This window comes from Somniosus microcephalus, chromosome 27 (assembly GCF_052327205.1).
Source record: "Somniosus microcephalus isolate GS21.2 chromosome 27, FLI_Smic_1.0, whole genome shotgun sequence".
Classification (NCBI taxonomy): domain Eukaryota; kingdom Metazoa; phylum Chordata; class Chondrichthyes; order Squaliformes; family Somniosidae; genus Somniosus; species Somniosus microcephalus.
In genome coordinates this window covers 8,804,823-8,818,399 of record NC_141013.1, presented here as the reverse complement: position 1 = coordinate 8,818,399, position 13,577 = coordinate 8,804,823, and the positions used below count along the sequence as shown (strand labels likewise).

The 13,577-nt window shown below is 49.4% G+C and overlaps 1 protein-coding gene across 1 annotated transcript in view; it reads left to right on the top strand.

The window, feature by feature from the left end:
- LOC147099952 (integrin alpha-11-like) overlaps nucleotides 1–13,577 on the top strand; it is a 181,354-nt gene that overhangs the window by 154,136 nt on the left and 13,641 nt on the right. Inside the window, exons 24-28 of the mRNA XM_085968480.1 lie at nucleotides 165–255; nucleotides 2,833–2,946; nucleotides 5,036–5,140; nucleotides 7,116–7,229; nucleotides 10,526–10,621. Of these exons, the coding sequence (XP_085824606.1) occupies nucleotides 165–255; nucleotides 2,833–2,946; nucleotides 5,036–5,140; nucleotides 7,116–7,229; nucleotides 10,526–10,621 (520 nt within the window). The remainder of the gene's footprint in view (nucleotides 1–164; nucleotides 256–2,832; nucleotides 2,947–5,035; nucleotides 5,141–7,115; nucleotides 7,230–10,525; nucleotides 10,622–13,577) is intronic.

Sequence of the window (13,577 nt, the reverse complement as noted above, 5' to 3'; positions counted from 1 at the left end):
GTGAAGCTTCTGCGATGCTCAGGCAGTTCATCACACTTCAGGTTATTGAATTAGTGACCCTGTTTCTCGATTCTCACACTATGCCGAGCATGGTGTGCGATTCTTCCTCTGTTTTGAGAAGAGTTTCAGCTGGCACAGTTGATGGTTTGACTTTGTTGTGACAGGGATTCCAGTCCCGCACGCTACGACTTGAAATCAGTGGATGAGCTGGAGGCAAACGGCGAACTCGATCCTCCATTTAACTTCACGTTTAAGGTAAGGTACTTTCTGTTTATTTTCACTTTCTGCCTGATAGTTTTTCTCCACACTTGCTTCCCGTGCTGTCCTGAAGGCGCTGGCTCTTGCTGGAGTACAGTTCCGCTGGGTGCCGGAAGCTCATGACAGCGATAGTCAACCGGGTTATTTGACTGTGGAGAGCATCACATTCAAGTCAGATCTTGTCCTTATTGACCTCCATACATGTGCAAATCCCAACAGGAATCACTGGATAGTTACCGGGAGGAGAAGCGGGGTAGTTGCAGCTAAGGAAGGTCAAGACAGCAGAGGTCATGGGAGCACTGGCCATTATCAAATCGAGAGAGAGCTTGTGAGAGAGGTCAGAGAAAGCAGGGCAAATTCAGCAATCTCCCTTGGCGCCAATGGGGAGCTGTACTTAAAGGAAGCCCGGGTTAGAGCTGAGGCTACACAGTAGCACCAATTCAAGGGCCCATGCTCTCTTCAAGTGCAGATCCCCAGAGACATGGGATTGGTGAATTTATCCTTAGATACTACCTCTACTAAGACGTCCGGGAGTCTTGGGTGCAAGAAGGGGAAATATTCCAATTGGTTAGACCTGTGCAGAGAGGCAGATTGCTATCTGGCAGTGCAGGGGGTGACAGATTAACACACTGGCCTAGGGGGGCAGCCTGTGCCCAGAGGCTCCTGGTAAAACTGCACACAGCTGCTGGATCAGCGTAATGTATTGTGATACCATTTGCTTTATTATTCATGCGGTGTGTAAATATTCTACTTACCAATTTCTTCATACATTTTACTGCACACTTGTGCTTTCATGGATTGTGGGGGTGGGCGGGGAGTGGGGGGGGATGCAGAGGGGCCTCAAATGGTGGCCAGAACCCCATGAGATCTTAATCCATCTCCGTGGCCGTGTCATCCCAAGGAATTTATATGGAAATTCCAGTCAGGGTTCCTGTGTGGCAATCCTGGCACAGTATCCCGAGCAACCTGTATGGAAACGCGGACAGTATGAAGAAGCTGTATGGAATTTCCAACAGATTGTCCCTATCCAGGAATTCTGGCAGCGTATCCCGAAAAACGCGACTGGAATTTCCACAGTATAGCCCAAGGAACCTGCCTGGAAATTCTGCCAAAGTTCTGACTGGTGCTTTGATGGAAACATTGAAAAGGGGACCACGGGGATCAGAATGGATTCAGGGGCCAAAAGACTCCATCTTGTATTGGTTAGCATGCGTTAGACTTCAGATCAACTTTCATATTTCAGCTTTCTTAAGAATTTGAAGCTTTTAAAATCAAAATGTACTTTTTAATAATTATGGTAACAGATTTCTTTATCGATTAAGTAACATAATGTAGGATGCAGCTGGAGACAATTGGAAAATGAATGGTATTTAATGAATTTAAACCTGGTGCGGTCCATGAACTCAAAGACCTGGAGAGATTGTACCTGGACAAACTGGGTCAAGTGCAGATTTGCAGTCAAATAATCTTTGTTCTGCAACCCTAGTTCAACAAATGACATTCAACTCTGCAACTATTGAAGTTCTGAATACATGGGATCCCTCACTGGAAGAAAGAACTTGCATTTATATGGCGCCTCTCTCAACCTCAAGATGTCCCAAAGTGCTTTACAGCCAATTAAGTACTTTGGAAGTGTAGTCACTGTTGTAATGTAGGAAATGCAGCAGCCAGTTTGCGTACAGCAAGCTCCCACACACAGCAATCTGATCATGACCAGATCATCTGTTTCAGCGATGTTGGTTGAGGGATAAATATTGGCCCAGGGGCCCCAGGACTCCAGGGATAACTCCCCCCCCCCACCCCCTGCTGTTCTTCGAAATAGCGCCACGGGATCTTTTACGTCCACGTGGGAGAGCAGGCGGGGTCACGGTTTATCGTCTCATCCAAAAGGCGGCACCTCCGATGGTGCAGCACTCCCTCAGCACTGCACTGGGGGTGTCAGCCTGGATTATGTGCTCAGGTGAATAGAAAGAAGGACATAGCACCTTATCACATCCTCAGGATGTCCCAAAGTGCTTCATAACCATTTAATTACTTTTGAAGTGTTGTCACTGTTGTTACACAGGGAAACACAGCAGCCAATTAGCACACAGCAAGATCCCACAAAAAAAACCAAATGAACCATTAATCTGTTTTTAGCCTCTGCTCTTCTTCAAATAGTACCATGGGATTCTTTACACCTGCAAGTAAAAGACAACACCACCGGCAGTTCAGCACTCCCTTAGGACCACATTGAAGGGGCAACCTAGAGTACAGGCTGGAGTGGGGTTTGAACCCACAAAGCTTCTGACTCAGAGGCAAGAGTGTTACCAACTGAGCCAAGCTGACACATACACGCCAAGTGTTGTCCAGGGATGGCCCAGGTTCAATCCTCATTCCGTGCTGGGATAGCTGGTTTAAGCCTTGGTGCCACTGAAGGGTTCAAGAGACAACGAGACAGGTTTTTGGACCCAGAAGGGATTTCAGAATAGTGAGAAGGTGGGTTTATCTATGAAAAATGGATGGGCTTGTTAGGCCTATTGGCCACTTCCTGTTGCTAAAAGTTCTCATGTTCTTATCTCGGTTTAATTGCAGCTTCAGAATCTGGGGCGATTCACTGTTGGCCACCTGCTGGTCAAAGTGACCATTCCGACAATGACCAAAGGTAACAACCTCCTCCTGGTCCTGACCAACAACTCCACCAGTCCGGTGAGTACGGGGAGCAGAGGCGCTGAGCCCGCAGGGGGTTCCTGAGAGTGACAGTCCATCTATGAGAGAGGCCCTAATGGTGATACCTTCTCTACAAGAGGGGTCCTGCTAGTGACATTCCATCTATGGGAATGGTCCTAATGGTAGCACGCCCTTTCAGTGAGAGTGGTCCTGATGCACTCAATGAGAGGGGCCGAATAGGCTTCCTGATGGTGAGATTTGCTCTATGAGAACGGTCCTGATAGTGACCTAGTATTTAAAGCACAGAAACAGGCCATTCGGCCCAATAGGTCAATTCTGGTGACACTCTCTTGTATTGAGACTGGTGCTAATGGTAACACTCCCTTTCAATGAAAGGGGTCCCAATGGTGACACTCTCTTCTATGAATGATATTCTGATGGTAGAATCCTCCTTTAATATGATAACTGTTTTACATTTTATCTGCAAGTGTCCTGCATAAGAATTCAACACGCTTATGTGCTAAAAATTTATGAAGTGTTTTTCTCTTTTTCTTGCCAAGCCTGCCCCTTCTTTTCCTGAAGGGATTGATTCAGTGTGGTACACTTCCTCTGGGAGTTTCCTCAGTGGCCATTATTTGAACCTTGGCAGTGAGTGTCAGCAGGCTGTTCAACCACTGGGGCATCACAGTCTACCAATCCTTGTTCTCGCCTGACATCCAGACACCCAGCAGGTGTCGCTGGTTAGCCATCAGGATGGAGGAACATCGGTGACAATCCGCTCCCTAAAGCAGCCGCACCGGTGGCCTCGCTGAAATCCGGTAACTCGGCGCAGACCAGGGATCAAGCCCGGGTCTTCCTGGCCTATATGACTCGGATAGACTCGCCGAGCCGCTAAAAGTACTTTGTGAGTTTGAGTATTGTTTTATTGCAGGGACTGGGTAGTGCAGTGTGTCCTGCCTCGGGGCCTCGCATTCAAATCTTGCCCAGAATGGTGAGCTGGAATGCTGGTGTGTGAAACAGGTTGGGAGCTTCTCAACCTCCGTTGACGATGGGCACAAAACTGTCCAGAACCTTTCTGGGTATCTCCTATGAGAATAACACGAGCCTGCTTTAGTTTCTGACAACGGTTGGGGTTCAGGAAGTTTACATAGACCGTCTATAACCTCGGTGTCCTTTTTACATAGAATTACAGCACAGGAGCGGGCCATTCGGCCCACCTGAGTGTCTATACCCCACACGAGCCTCCTCCCACCTTGCTTCATCTCACCCTATCAACATACCCTTCTATTTCGAAGGTTCACCAGACTGGTTCCTGGGACGGGGGGAGGAGGGGTGGATTGTCCTGTGAGGAGAGGTTGAGTAGACTAGGCCTATATTCGCTAGAGTTTAGAAGAATGAGAGGTGATCTCATTGAAACATACAAAATTCTTACAGGGCTTGACAGGGTAGATACAGGGAGGATGTTTCCCCTGGCTGGGGAGTCTAGAACCAGGGGTCACAGTCTCAGAATAAGGGGTCGGCCATTTCGGACTGAGGTGAGGAGAAATTTCTTCACTCAGTGGGTGGTGAATCTTTGGAATTCTCTACCCCAGAGGGCCGTGGAGGCTCAGTCGTTGAGTATATTCAAGACAGAGATCGATAGATTTTTGGATATTGAGGGAATCAAGGGATATGGGGATAGTGCAGGAAAGTGGAGATGAGGTTGAAGATCAGCCATGATCTTATTGAATGGCGGAGCAGGCTCGAGGGGCTGAATGGCCGACTCCAGCTCCTATTTCTTATGTTCTTATGTTTTTTCTCCCTCATGTACTTATCTAGCTTCTCCTTAAATGCATCTAAGCTATTCATCTAGGCCCACTCTCTGAAATTCTCTTCCCAATCTCCTCCACCTTATTGCTTCTCTTAATGCCTTTAAAATACCTCCTTGGAACCTCAAAAATATGCTTCGCTCGTCTCTTCTAACTCTTCCCATGCCATTTGACGGCCTGTCTCTCCGACGTGAATGACTTTGACACGTCGCTCACGGCGAAGGTGCTATGTAATTTCGTGTTATCATCACTGGTGATGATGATTTGCCGCTTGCATCCCTTTATGTATTTACGTCGCTGTTGTGTTCAATGCATTGCAGGAAGATGGGATCCAGTGCAGTGTGACCAATCACACAGAAATGCAGCAGTGGCACCGTCCTGTAGGACAAGTTTTTGCAGAAGATCTGAGGCACCACAAGAAGCTGGTAACGATGCTTTGTTGTTTTCGGGAAATCAGAACTTTAATGTGAACAGAAGGAGCTGTTTGAAGTCAGATTCTTTTGATCTCAGCCAGAGCCTTGCGTCTATTTATAAAGAGCGACTTCCTGCACACTATTTCCTTTCTAATCCTTCCGTCTTTGATTTCCCTTACTCAGGTTATTTTTTTTTACCCCACGCTCTTATCACTTCGTTTCCCCCCTCCTTTCCCGGAGGCACTGACTCTCACTGAGGGGGTGGGGGAGTCCGAGTCTGGTCAAACTTTCCACTGGGGAATTGTGCCCATTACTCGCATGTGCACCAGACAGTGAGTGCCATGCAGTCATTACACCTGCGCGCCCTCCGACAGGGATCCATCCGGAGCAGGTGCGCTGACCAATATCCCACCCATGGGTGCTGAGGCCAGTTGGCGCACCCGCCCCCTGACTGATGCCCCGAATGAGAACAGCGAGGAGCTGGCAGACCAGAGCACTGGAGCTGAAATCACATTGTAGGATATTCCGTCTGATAACGCTCCTGTGAAGCACCTTGGGACGTGTTGCTACACTGAAGGCCTTACAAAAATGTTGTAATGTAGGAATGCATTCATCGGAAATTCCTCTCTCCGCTCCTTTGACAGCGGCACTCATCCAGATAAAATATTATCCTATGGGACCATTTCGGCACCATAAGAATTTTCAGGAAAAGGAATTTACGGCCAATACGTGCGTGCCTCCCTGATATATCAGCCCCAGCAGCGCACCACCTCCCCATATCCCTCAATCATTTCTTCCACCAGAAACCCCTTGAATCCACTGATACTGTCTGCCTCAGTGACATTCACTGGTAACTTACTGCACTACTCTATTGCCCTTTAGTGTAAAGGTTCCATCTGACTGCCCTCCGAACTCCTAATTTGCTCATGTATATCTCCTGCTATAGGGGCCCTTCATTCCCGCGAGCAATCCAAATAGGACATCTCATTTTAAAACTGGGACAGAAACCTTTAGTTACAAGCGACTGTCTGCAAGTGACCATACAATGCCTCAGCATAAACCACTCCCCACAATTCTGCAGCATGGAGGGGACGACCGCTCATTGCGTGACCATTGGAGAGTAGGCTGTTGAATTCTCTTGTTGATATCCTGTTAAAAAAAAGCTCCACTAATCACATTGCTACAATTAGCCTTAACTCTTAAGTCTCAATACCCCCAGACTATTGAGAGGAAAAATCAACCGGGGTTCCTGCTCCTTGATTGCTATATATAGCAAAAGAACCAGAGGGGAGATAAGGAGAATTTTTCTTACGCAGCAAGTTGTTATGATGGTGGGATAATAACTTTCAAAAGGGTCTTGAAAAAGAAAAAAATTGCAGGGCTACGGGGAAAGAGCAAAGAGTGGGACTAATTGGAGAGCTCTTTCAAAGAGCCAACATAGGCACAGTGGGCCGAATGGCCTCCTTCTGTGCTATACGGTTCTATAATTCTATGACTCTTTGGAAAGACTGTGTGTGTGTGTGTGTGTGGAGTTCAGTTAGGGATGGTGGTGATGCCCTCCAAAGTTGAACATCTGCCTTGACATATGAAGAGTGCCTAGTTGGGCACAGTAGCCAATAGGTCCTGATGTCTATGGAACAGCGCCCAGACATGAGTCAGTGCCTTCAGGAGAAGGAAAAAAAAAGGGGGGGAGGGGGGAAGCCAAAAAAGAAACCTGGAATGAGACAAGATCATTCACCAAAAAAAATGCTTTTTCTCTTTCTCGCCTTGTAAACGTTTTTATGATGAACTCATGCCAGAATCTTAAACAGTATCCAGAAGTCTGTAATCAGTTAGAACTGCCTCAATTTCCTGTTCATAAATGATCTTCAAAGTCTGGGTCTGAAGACTACTTATTGCCAGTCCACCTCCAGTTTCTATTGATGCATTTCCTCTATTCTGCATTAACTTTGGCCAGTTTTAACCTTGAATATGTATTGTCCGACAGGATGCCGGCAATGCTAAATGCACTCTCCTGGTCTGTGAAGTGAAGAATCTTAAAACCAATGACGAATACACCATTCACATGTCTGGAAGACTCTTGACTGATTCGCTGATGGCGGTAAGTGCATAAACGTTACCTTAAAAAATTAACTAAATTCTTGAGTCTCTACATAGTCCAGACTTGAATGCTGCCCTCATATCAGTACACACCCTTCGACCACCTTTCTCACACTCTTGGGTTAGCAATATCTTGTTTTCTAATCGGCGATACGCCTCCCCGCTTGACTGTGTCAGGCATGGTTCAGTGTGTAACAGCCTTGCCTGTGAGTCAGAAGGTTGTGGGTTCAAGTCCCACTCCCGAGACTCGAGCACAAAAATACAGGCTGATTCTCCCAGTGCAGTGCTGAGGGAGTGCTGCACTGTCGGATGGTGCCGTCTTTCGGATGAGACGTTAAACCGAGGCCCCCGTCTGCTCTCTCAGGTGGATGTAAAAGATCTCACGGCCACTATTTCAAAAAAGAGCAGGGGGAGAGTTCTCCCCGGTGTCGTGCCCAATATTTATTCCTCAACCAGCATCACTAAAAAAAAAACAGATTATCTGGTCATTATCACATTGCTGTTTGTGGGAGCTTGCTGTGCTCAAATTGGCTGCTGCCTTTCCTACACTACAACTTCAAAAGTAAAGTAAATTGGCTGTGAAGAACTCTTGGAACGTCCTGAGATCGTGAAAGGGTCTATATAAGTGAAAGTCGGCCAAGTCGAGGCCTCGGTTTAACGTCTCATCCCAAAGACGACACCTCCGACAGTGCGGCACTCCCTCAGCACTGCCAGCTTAGATTACGTGCTCCAGTCTCTGGAGCGGCACTTGAACTCACAACCTTCTGAGCCCAAGGTGAGAGTGCTATCCACTGAGTCACGGCTGACACTGTGGGGATCGGAACTGTCACCTTGATTTCAAACTTTAAGACATAAAATCATTGGGGTTTCACACAGAGTCTTCAGGCAATCTAATTTCAGAGGGGGTAAACAATGCCTGGATTTAATTTACATTCCAAATTCCATCAGCGTTGCTTCATCCCAAATAAGACAAGAAAACATGCATTTTTTTTGACAACCATGTATTATTATTGCACTGTAAGAGAAACAGGCGTCATAACAAAAGCCACAGTCCTTGAAATCATCATTAAAATTGATAAAGAAAACCGTCTAAGTTCAGTTACATCTGCGACATTGGGGCTAAAATCAGTGGAATTTGTCAAATGGATTCAATATGAGTGTTCTTTCCTCCCACTATAGAACGATAACTTTTCACAGGATAAATGTCAAATATTAAGTTAAGAGGCCATCTGGAATTGTTGGCTTGGAAACTAGTAAATCCTTTAAGTGCACATGGTGAGTTATTTAAAGGGAAGCACCATTTAAAAAAAAAAGCACATTGACCGAGTCTTACTTGTGACCTTCTGCTGTCCTCAGTCTGAAAGTCAAGCAATCTCTTTTCCACCTCGGTTCTCTTCCCTTTACTTTCAAAAGGATAAATACTTGAAGGGGAAAACATTGCAGTGCTTATGAAAGAAAGAAAGACTTGCATTTCAAAGCACAGGCGCGATGGGCCCAACGGCCTCCTCCTGTGCTGTAGGATTCACTTTCCATCCTCCGCCGAAGGTGCTGACCCATTCTGTGACAGGGTTCCATAAGGTTCCAAACGCAGATTGGGCGACCGCTTTGCGGAACACCTCCGTTCAGTCCATAAGGATGACCCCGAGCTCCCGGTGGCCTGTCACTTTAATTCACCGCCCCATTCCCACTCTGATCTCACCGTCCTCGGCCTCTTGCACTGTTCCATGGAAGCTCAGCGCAAGCTCGAGGAACAGCACCTCATCTTTCGCTTAGGCACTCTACAGCCCTCTGGACTCAACATAGAGTTCAACAATTTCAGATTATAACCTCGGCCCCTATCACATATATATACCCTGTATATATATTTTTCTCTTTTTTTTAATCCACACTTTTGTCTGGGCTTTTTTCTTTCCTCCCACATGGCAGCGGTCCTTCATTCGCCAGAGCCTTTCACACTTCATCCAGAGCCATCCTTTATTCCTTGAATATCTCTTAATGTTTCTCATTGTCTCTCAATCTCTCCTGCTTTCTATCCTATCACTGGCCTTCCCTTTTGTTCTTTCATCCCCTCCCCCTTTTCCCAGCCCCTAAACTTGCTTTAAAATCTATCCCTTTTCCTGCTTTTTTTCCAGTTCTGACGAAGGGTCTTCGACCTGAAACGTTAACTCTGTTTCTCTCCACGGATGTTGCCTGGCCTGCTGAGTTTTTCCAGCGCTTTCTGTTGTTATTCCATAAGGTTTCTTCGTTTCATTCTCGGGTTGTGGGCGTCACTGGCAGGCCAGCATTGATTGCCCGTCCCTGGTGTCCTTGGAGAAGGTATTGGGCCTTCTCTTTGAAGAACCGTTGCTAGCGGTTTGATCCAACTGAGCGGCTTGCTCGGCTACTTCGGAGGGCAGTTAAGAGTCAACCACATTGGTGTGGGACTGGAGTCACATATAGGCCCAGATCGGGTAAGGACGGCAGGACTACTGCCCTTAAAGGACGTTGGTGAACCAGTTGGGATTTACAGCAATCCAGCAGCTTCATAGTCACTGTTATGAATCTTATGATCCATGAAGAAAGACTCATGAAATAACACTGGACGGCCAGCTGGTGGCGCCGTCCAAGGAGTATAAATACTCAGGCGTGGGCCCAGCTTACCCAGGGCATTGTGTAAACAGGAACTAGTGAAAGATAACTAGATCTCCATGTTTTGAAACAAGTTGATTAAAGCCTTGCTTTATACTCAAACCAAGTGCGTAGTGAGTTTTATTATGTCAGTCACTTTTACTGATTTAAAAAAAAAACTGAATTCAAATTCTCAAACTCCCCTGGTGAGATTTGAACTCACTGGATTATTAGTCCAGGCCTAACGTAACTACGGCACCACCGTACTCCTAATACCAGCTGCCCTCTGTTGCATAACCCACATGGCCACGTGTGAGGAGTCGGAATGCTGGTGGGATTTTAACCCTTCATCTCCCAGAGGCACTGAGGCCAAATGTAGCAACCCTACCGCCATCTGAGCTGTCAGGTGCCGGCTGGGGGAGGGGGGCGGGAGGAGGGGGGAGGGGGACGGGAGGAGGAGGGCCGGAGGGGGAGAGGGATGAGAGGGGAATGGGCACAGGAGGGTGAGGGATGAGAGGGGAATGGGAGGGGAGGAGGGGTACAGGGAGGGGGAGGGGTACAGGGAGGGGGAGGGGTACAGGGAGGGGGAGGGTGAGGGCTGGAGGGGAGGAGGGGGGGAGGGGAATGAAAATCAGTCCCATTGTCTTTTCCACATTGAATGTTTTCCGTGTGTTATCTTGTTTTTTTCAGCTCAAGTTCAGGTCACTGTTACTCGTAACCACGGCAACACTTGATATTCGGGAGCCCAGCACCATGTTTATAAAAGAGGAGGGGAGGAGCCGGCATGTAAGTGAATCAGCGTTCGCTGTACGCAGGCACGCCCGGGGAAATGGGTCGCGGGTCCCTGGTCTCGGCCTGAGCTGGCAGAAATTGCCCGAACATTAGGCTGTTTCTGAGCCACAGTGGGACAGGGAAAGGCCCCAGGCTGCTCTCATGGCTGCAGAGTGGGGTTACCAACCCTCCAGGAATGTCCTGGGGTCTCCAGGAATTGAAGATTAATCACCAGGACAACCCAGGAGAAAAATCAGAGTGGCAACACTTTCGTCTGTTAGTTATAAAAATGCTGTTTGTCTGACAGTCAAGAACCGTCCAATCGCATAACAGGGCTCCTGTAAGCTTTCCAATTGGTCAGAGAGGGTGTGACGCTGCGAGGATGGACAATGGACCAATGGTGGGAGAGTGGGGGCGGAGCAATTGTGGAGGGAGGAGATCATGTGATAACCTCCAGGAATACACCCAATCAGAGTTGGCGACCCCACTGGGTGCAGGCCAATGACCTGGATAAATACTTGAAGGGGAAAAATTTGCAGGGCGATAGGGAAAGAGCAAGGGGGAGTGGGATTAATTGGAGAGATCTTTCAAAGAGCTGGCACAGGCACGATGGGCTGAATGGCCTCCTTCCTTGCTGTATCATTCTATACTACAGAGGTCTGGGTGCAGTGACCTGGCCTCTCAGGTGAGGAGTCAGTGACCTGGCCTCTCGGGTGAGGAGTCAGTACCTGGCCTCTCGGGTGAGGAGTCAGTGACCTGGCCTCTCGGGTGAGGAGTCAGTGACCTGGCCTCTCAGGTGAGGAGTCAATGACCTGGCCCCTCGGGTGAGGAGTCAGTGACCTGGCCTCTCAGGTGAGGAGTCAGTGACCTGGCCTCTCAGGTGAGGAGTCAGTGACCTGGCCTCTCGGGTGAGGAGTCAGTGACCTGGCCTCTCTGGTGAGGAGTCAATGACCTGGCCCCTCAGGTGAGGAGTCAGTGACCTGGCCTCTCAGGTGAGGAGTCAATGACCTGGCCCCTCAGGTGAGGAGTCAATGACCTGGCCCCTCAGATGAGGAGTCAGTGACCTGGCCTCAGGTGAGGAGTGATGACCTGGTCTCTCAGGTGAGGAGTCAGTGACCTGGCCCCTCAGGTGAGGAGTCAGTGACCTGGCCTCTCAGGTGAGGAGTCAGTGACCTGGCCTCTCGGGTGGGGAGTCAGTGACCTGGCCTCTCGGGTGAGGAGTCAGTGACCTGGCCTCTCGGGTGAGGAGTCAGTGACCTGGCCTCTCGGGTGAGGAGTCAGTACCTGGCCTCTCAGGTGAGGAGTCAGTGACCTGGCCTCTCAGGTGAGGAGTCAGTGACCTGGCCTCTCAGGTGAGGAGTCAGTGACCTGGCCTCTCCGGTGAGGAGTCAGTACCTGGCCTCTCAGGTGAGGAGTGATGACCAGGCCTCTCAGGTGAGGAGTGATGACCTGGCCTCTCAGGTGAGGAGTGATGACCAGGCCTCTCAGGTGAGGAGTGATGACCTGGCCTCTCAGGTGAGGAGTGATGACCAGGCCTCTCAGGTGAGGAGTGATGACCAGGCCTCTCAGGTGAGGGGTCAGTGACCCGGCCTCAGGTGAGGAGTCAGTGACCTGGCCTCTCGGGTGGGGAGTCAGTGACCTGGCCTCTCGGGTGGGGAGTCAGTGACCTGGCCTCTCGGGTGAGGAGTCAGTGACCTGGCCTCTCGGGTGAGGAGTCAGTGACCTGGCCTCTCGGGTGAGGAGTCAGTACCTGGCCTCTCAGGTGAGGAGTCAGTGACCTGGCCTCTCAGGTGAGGAGTCAGTGACCTGGCCTCTCAGGTGAGGAGTCAGTGACCTGGCCTCTCCGGTGAGGAGTCAGTACCTGGCCTCTCAGGTGAGGAGTGATGACCTGGCCTCTCCGGTGAGGAGTCAGTACCTGGCCTCTCAGGTGAGGAGTGATGACCAGGCCTCTCAGGTGAGGAGTGATGACCTGGCCTCTCAGGTGAGGAGTGATGACCAGGCCTCTCAGGTGAGGAGTGATGACCTGGCCTCTCAGGTGAGGAGTGATGACCCGGCCTCAGGTGAGGAGTCAGTGACCCGGCCTCAGGTGAGGAGTCAGTGACCCGGCCTCAGGTGAGGAGTCAGTGACCCGGCCTCAGGTGAGGGGTCAGTGACCCGGCCTCAGGTGAGGAGTCAGTGACCCGGCCTCAGGTGAGGGGTCAGTGACCTGGCCTCAGGTGAGGAGTCAGTGACCTGGCCTCAGGTGAGAAGTCAGTGACCTGGCCTCTCAGGTGAGGAGTCAGTACCTGGCCTCTCAGGTGAGGAGTCAGTGACCTGGCCTCTCAGGTGAGGAGTCAGTGACCTGGCCTCTCAGGGAATGATTAGAAGATAAAAATAATTAAAACCTTCAATTATTTTTTTAAATAAAGTTAATTGCTACCGGCGAGGTGATAGGGAGAAGGCCATTTTGTTAGCTTCCTTGTAGTTTGCCCAATGCTGGCTGGTACTGAGCCACAGAGAGCAGCAGCTCCCAACCTCCTTCCCCGGTCTGTGCAGAGCTAGCTGATCTCAGGGCAAAGAACGATGTTCACTCACCTCCAGGGTCCGTCTCCTCTGCCTCCATTAGCCAACTGCTGATCCTCACACCCTTCATTCCCACTGTAAAGGGCAGTGAGAGCACAATGGCAAGGGAAAGGGGAAAGTGTTTAGCCAGGAGGGTGGAGCTGAACATAAGAGTATAACATAAGAATTAGGAGCAGGAGTCGGCCATTCGGCCCCTCGAGCCTGCCCCTCCATTCAATAAGATCATGGCTGATCTTCGACCTCAACTCCACTTTCCCGCCTGATTTCCATATCCCTTGATTTCCCTAGAGTCCAAAAATCTATCGATCTCAGCCTGGAATATACTCAAAGACTCCGCATCCACAGCCTTTTGGGGTAGAGAATTGCAAAGATTCACCACCTTCTGTGTGAAGAAATTTCTCCTCATCTC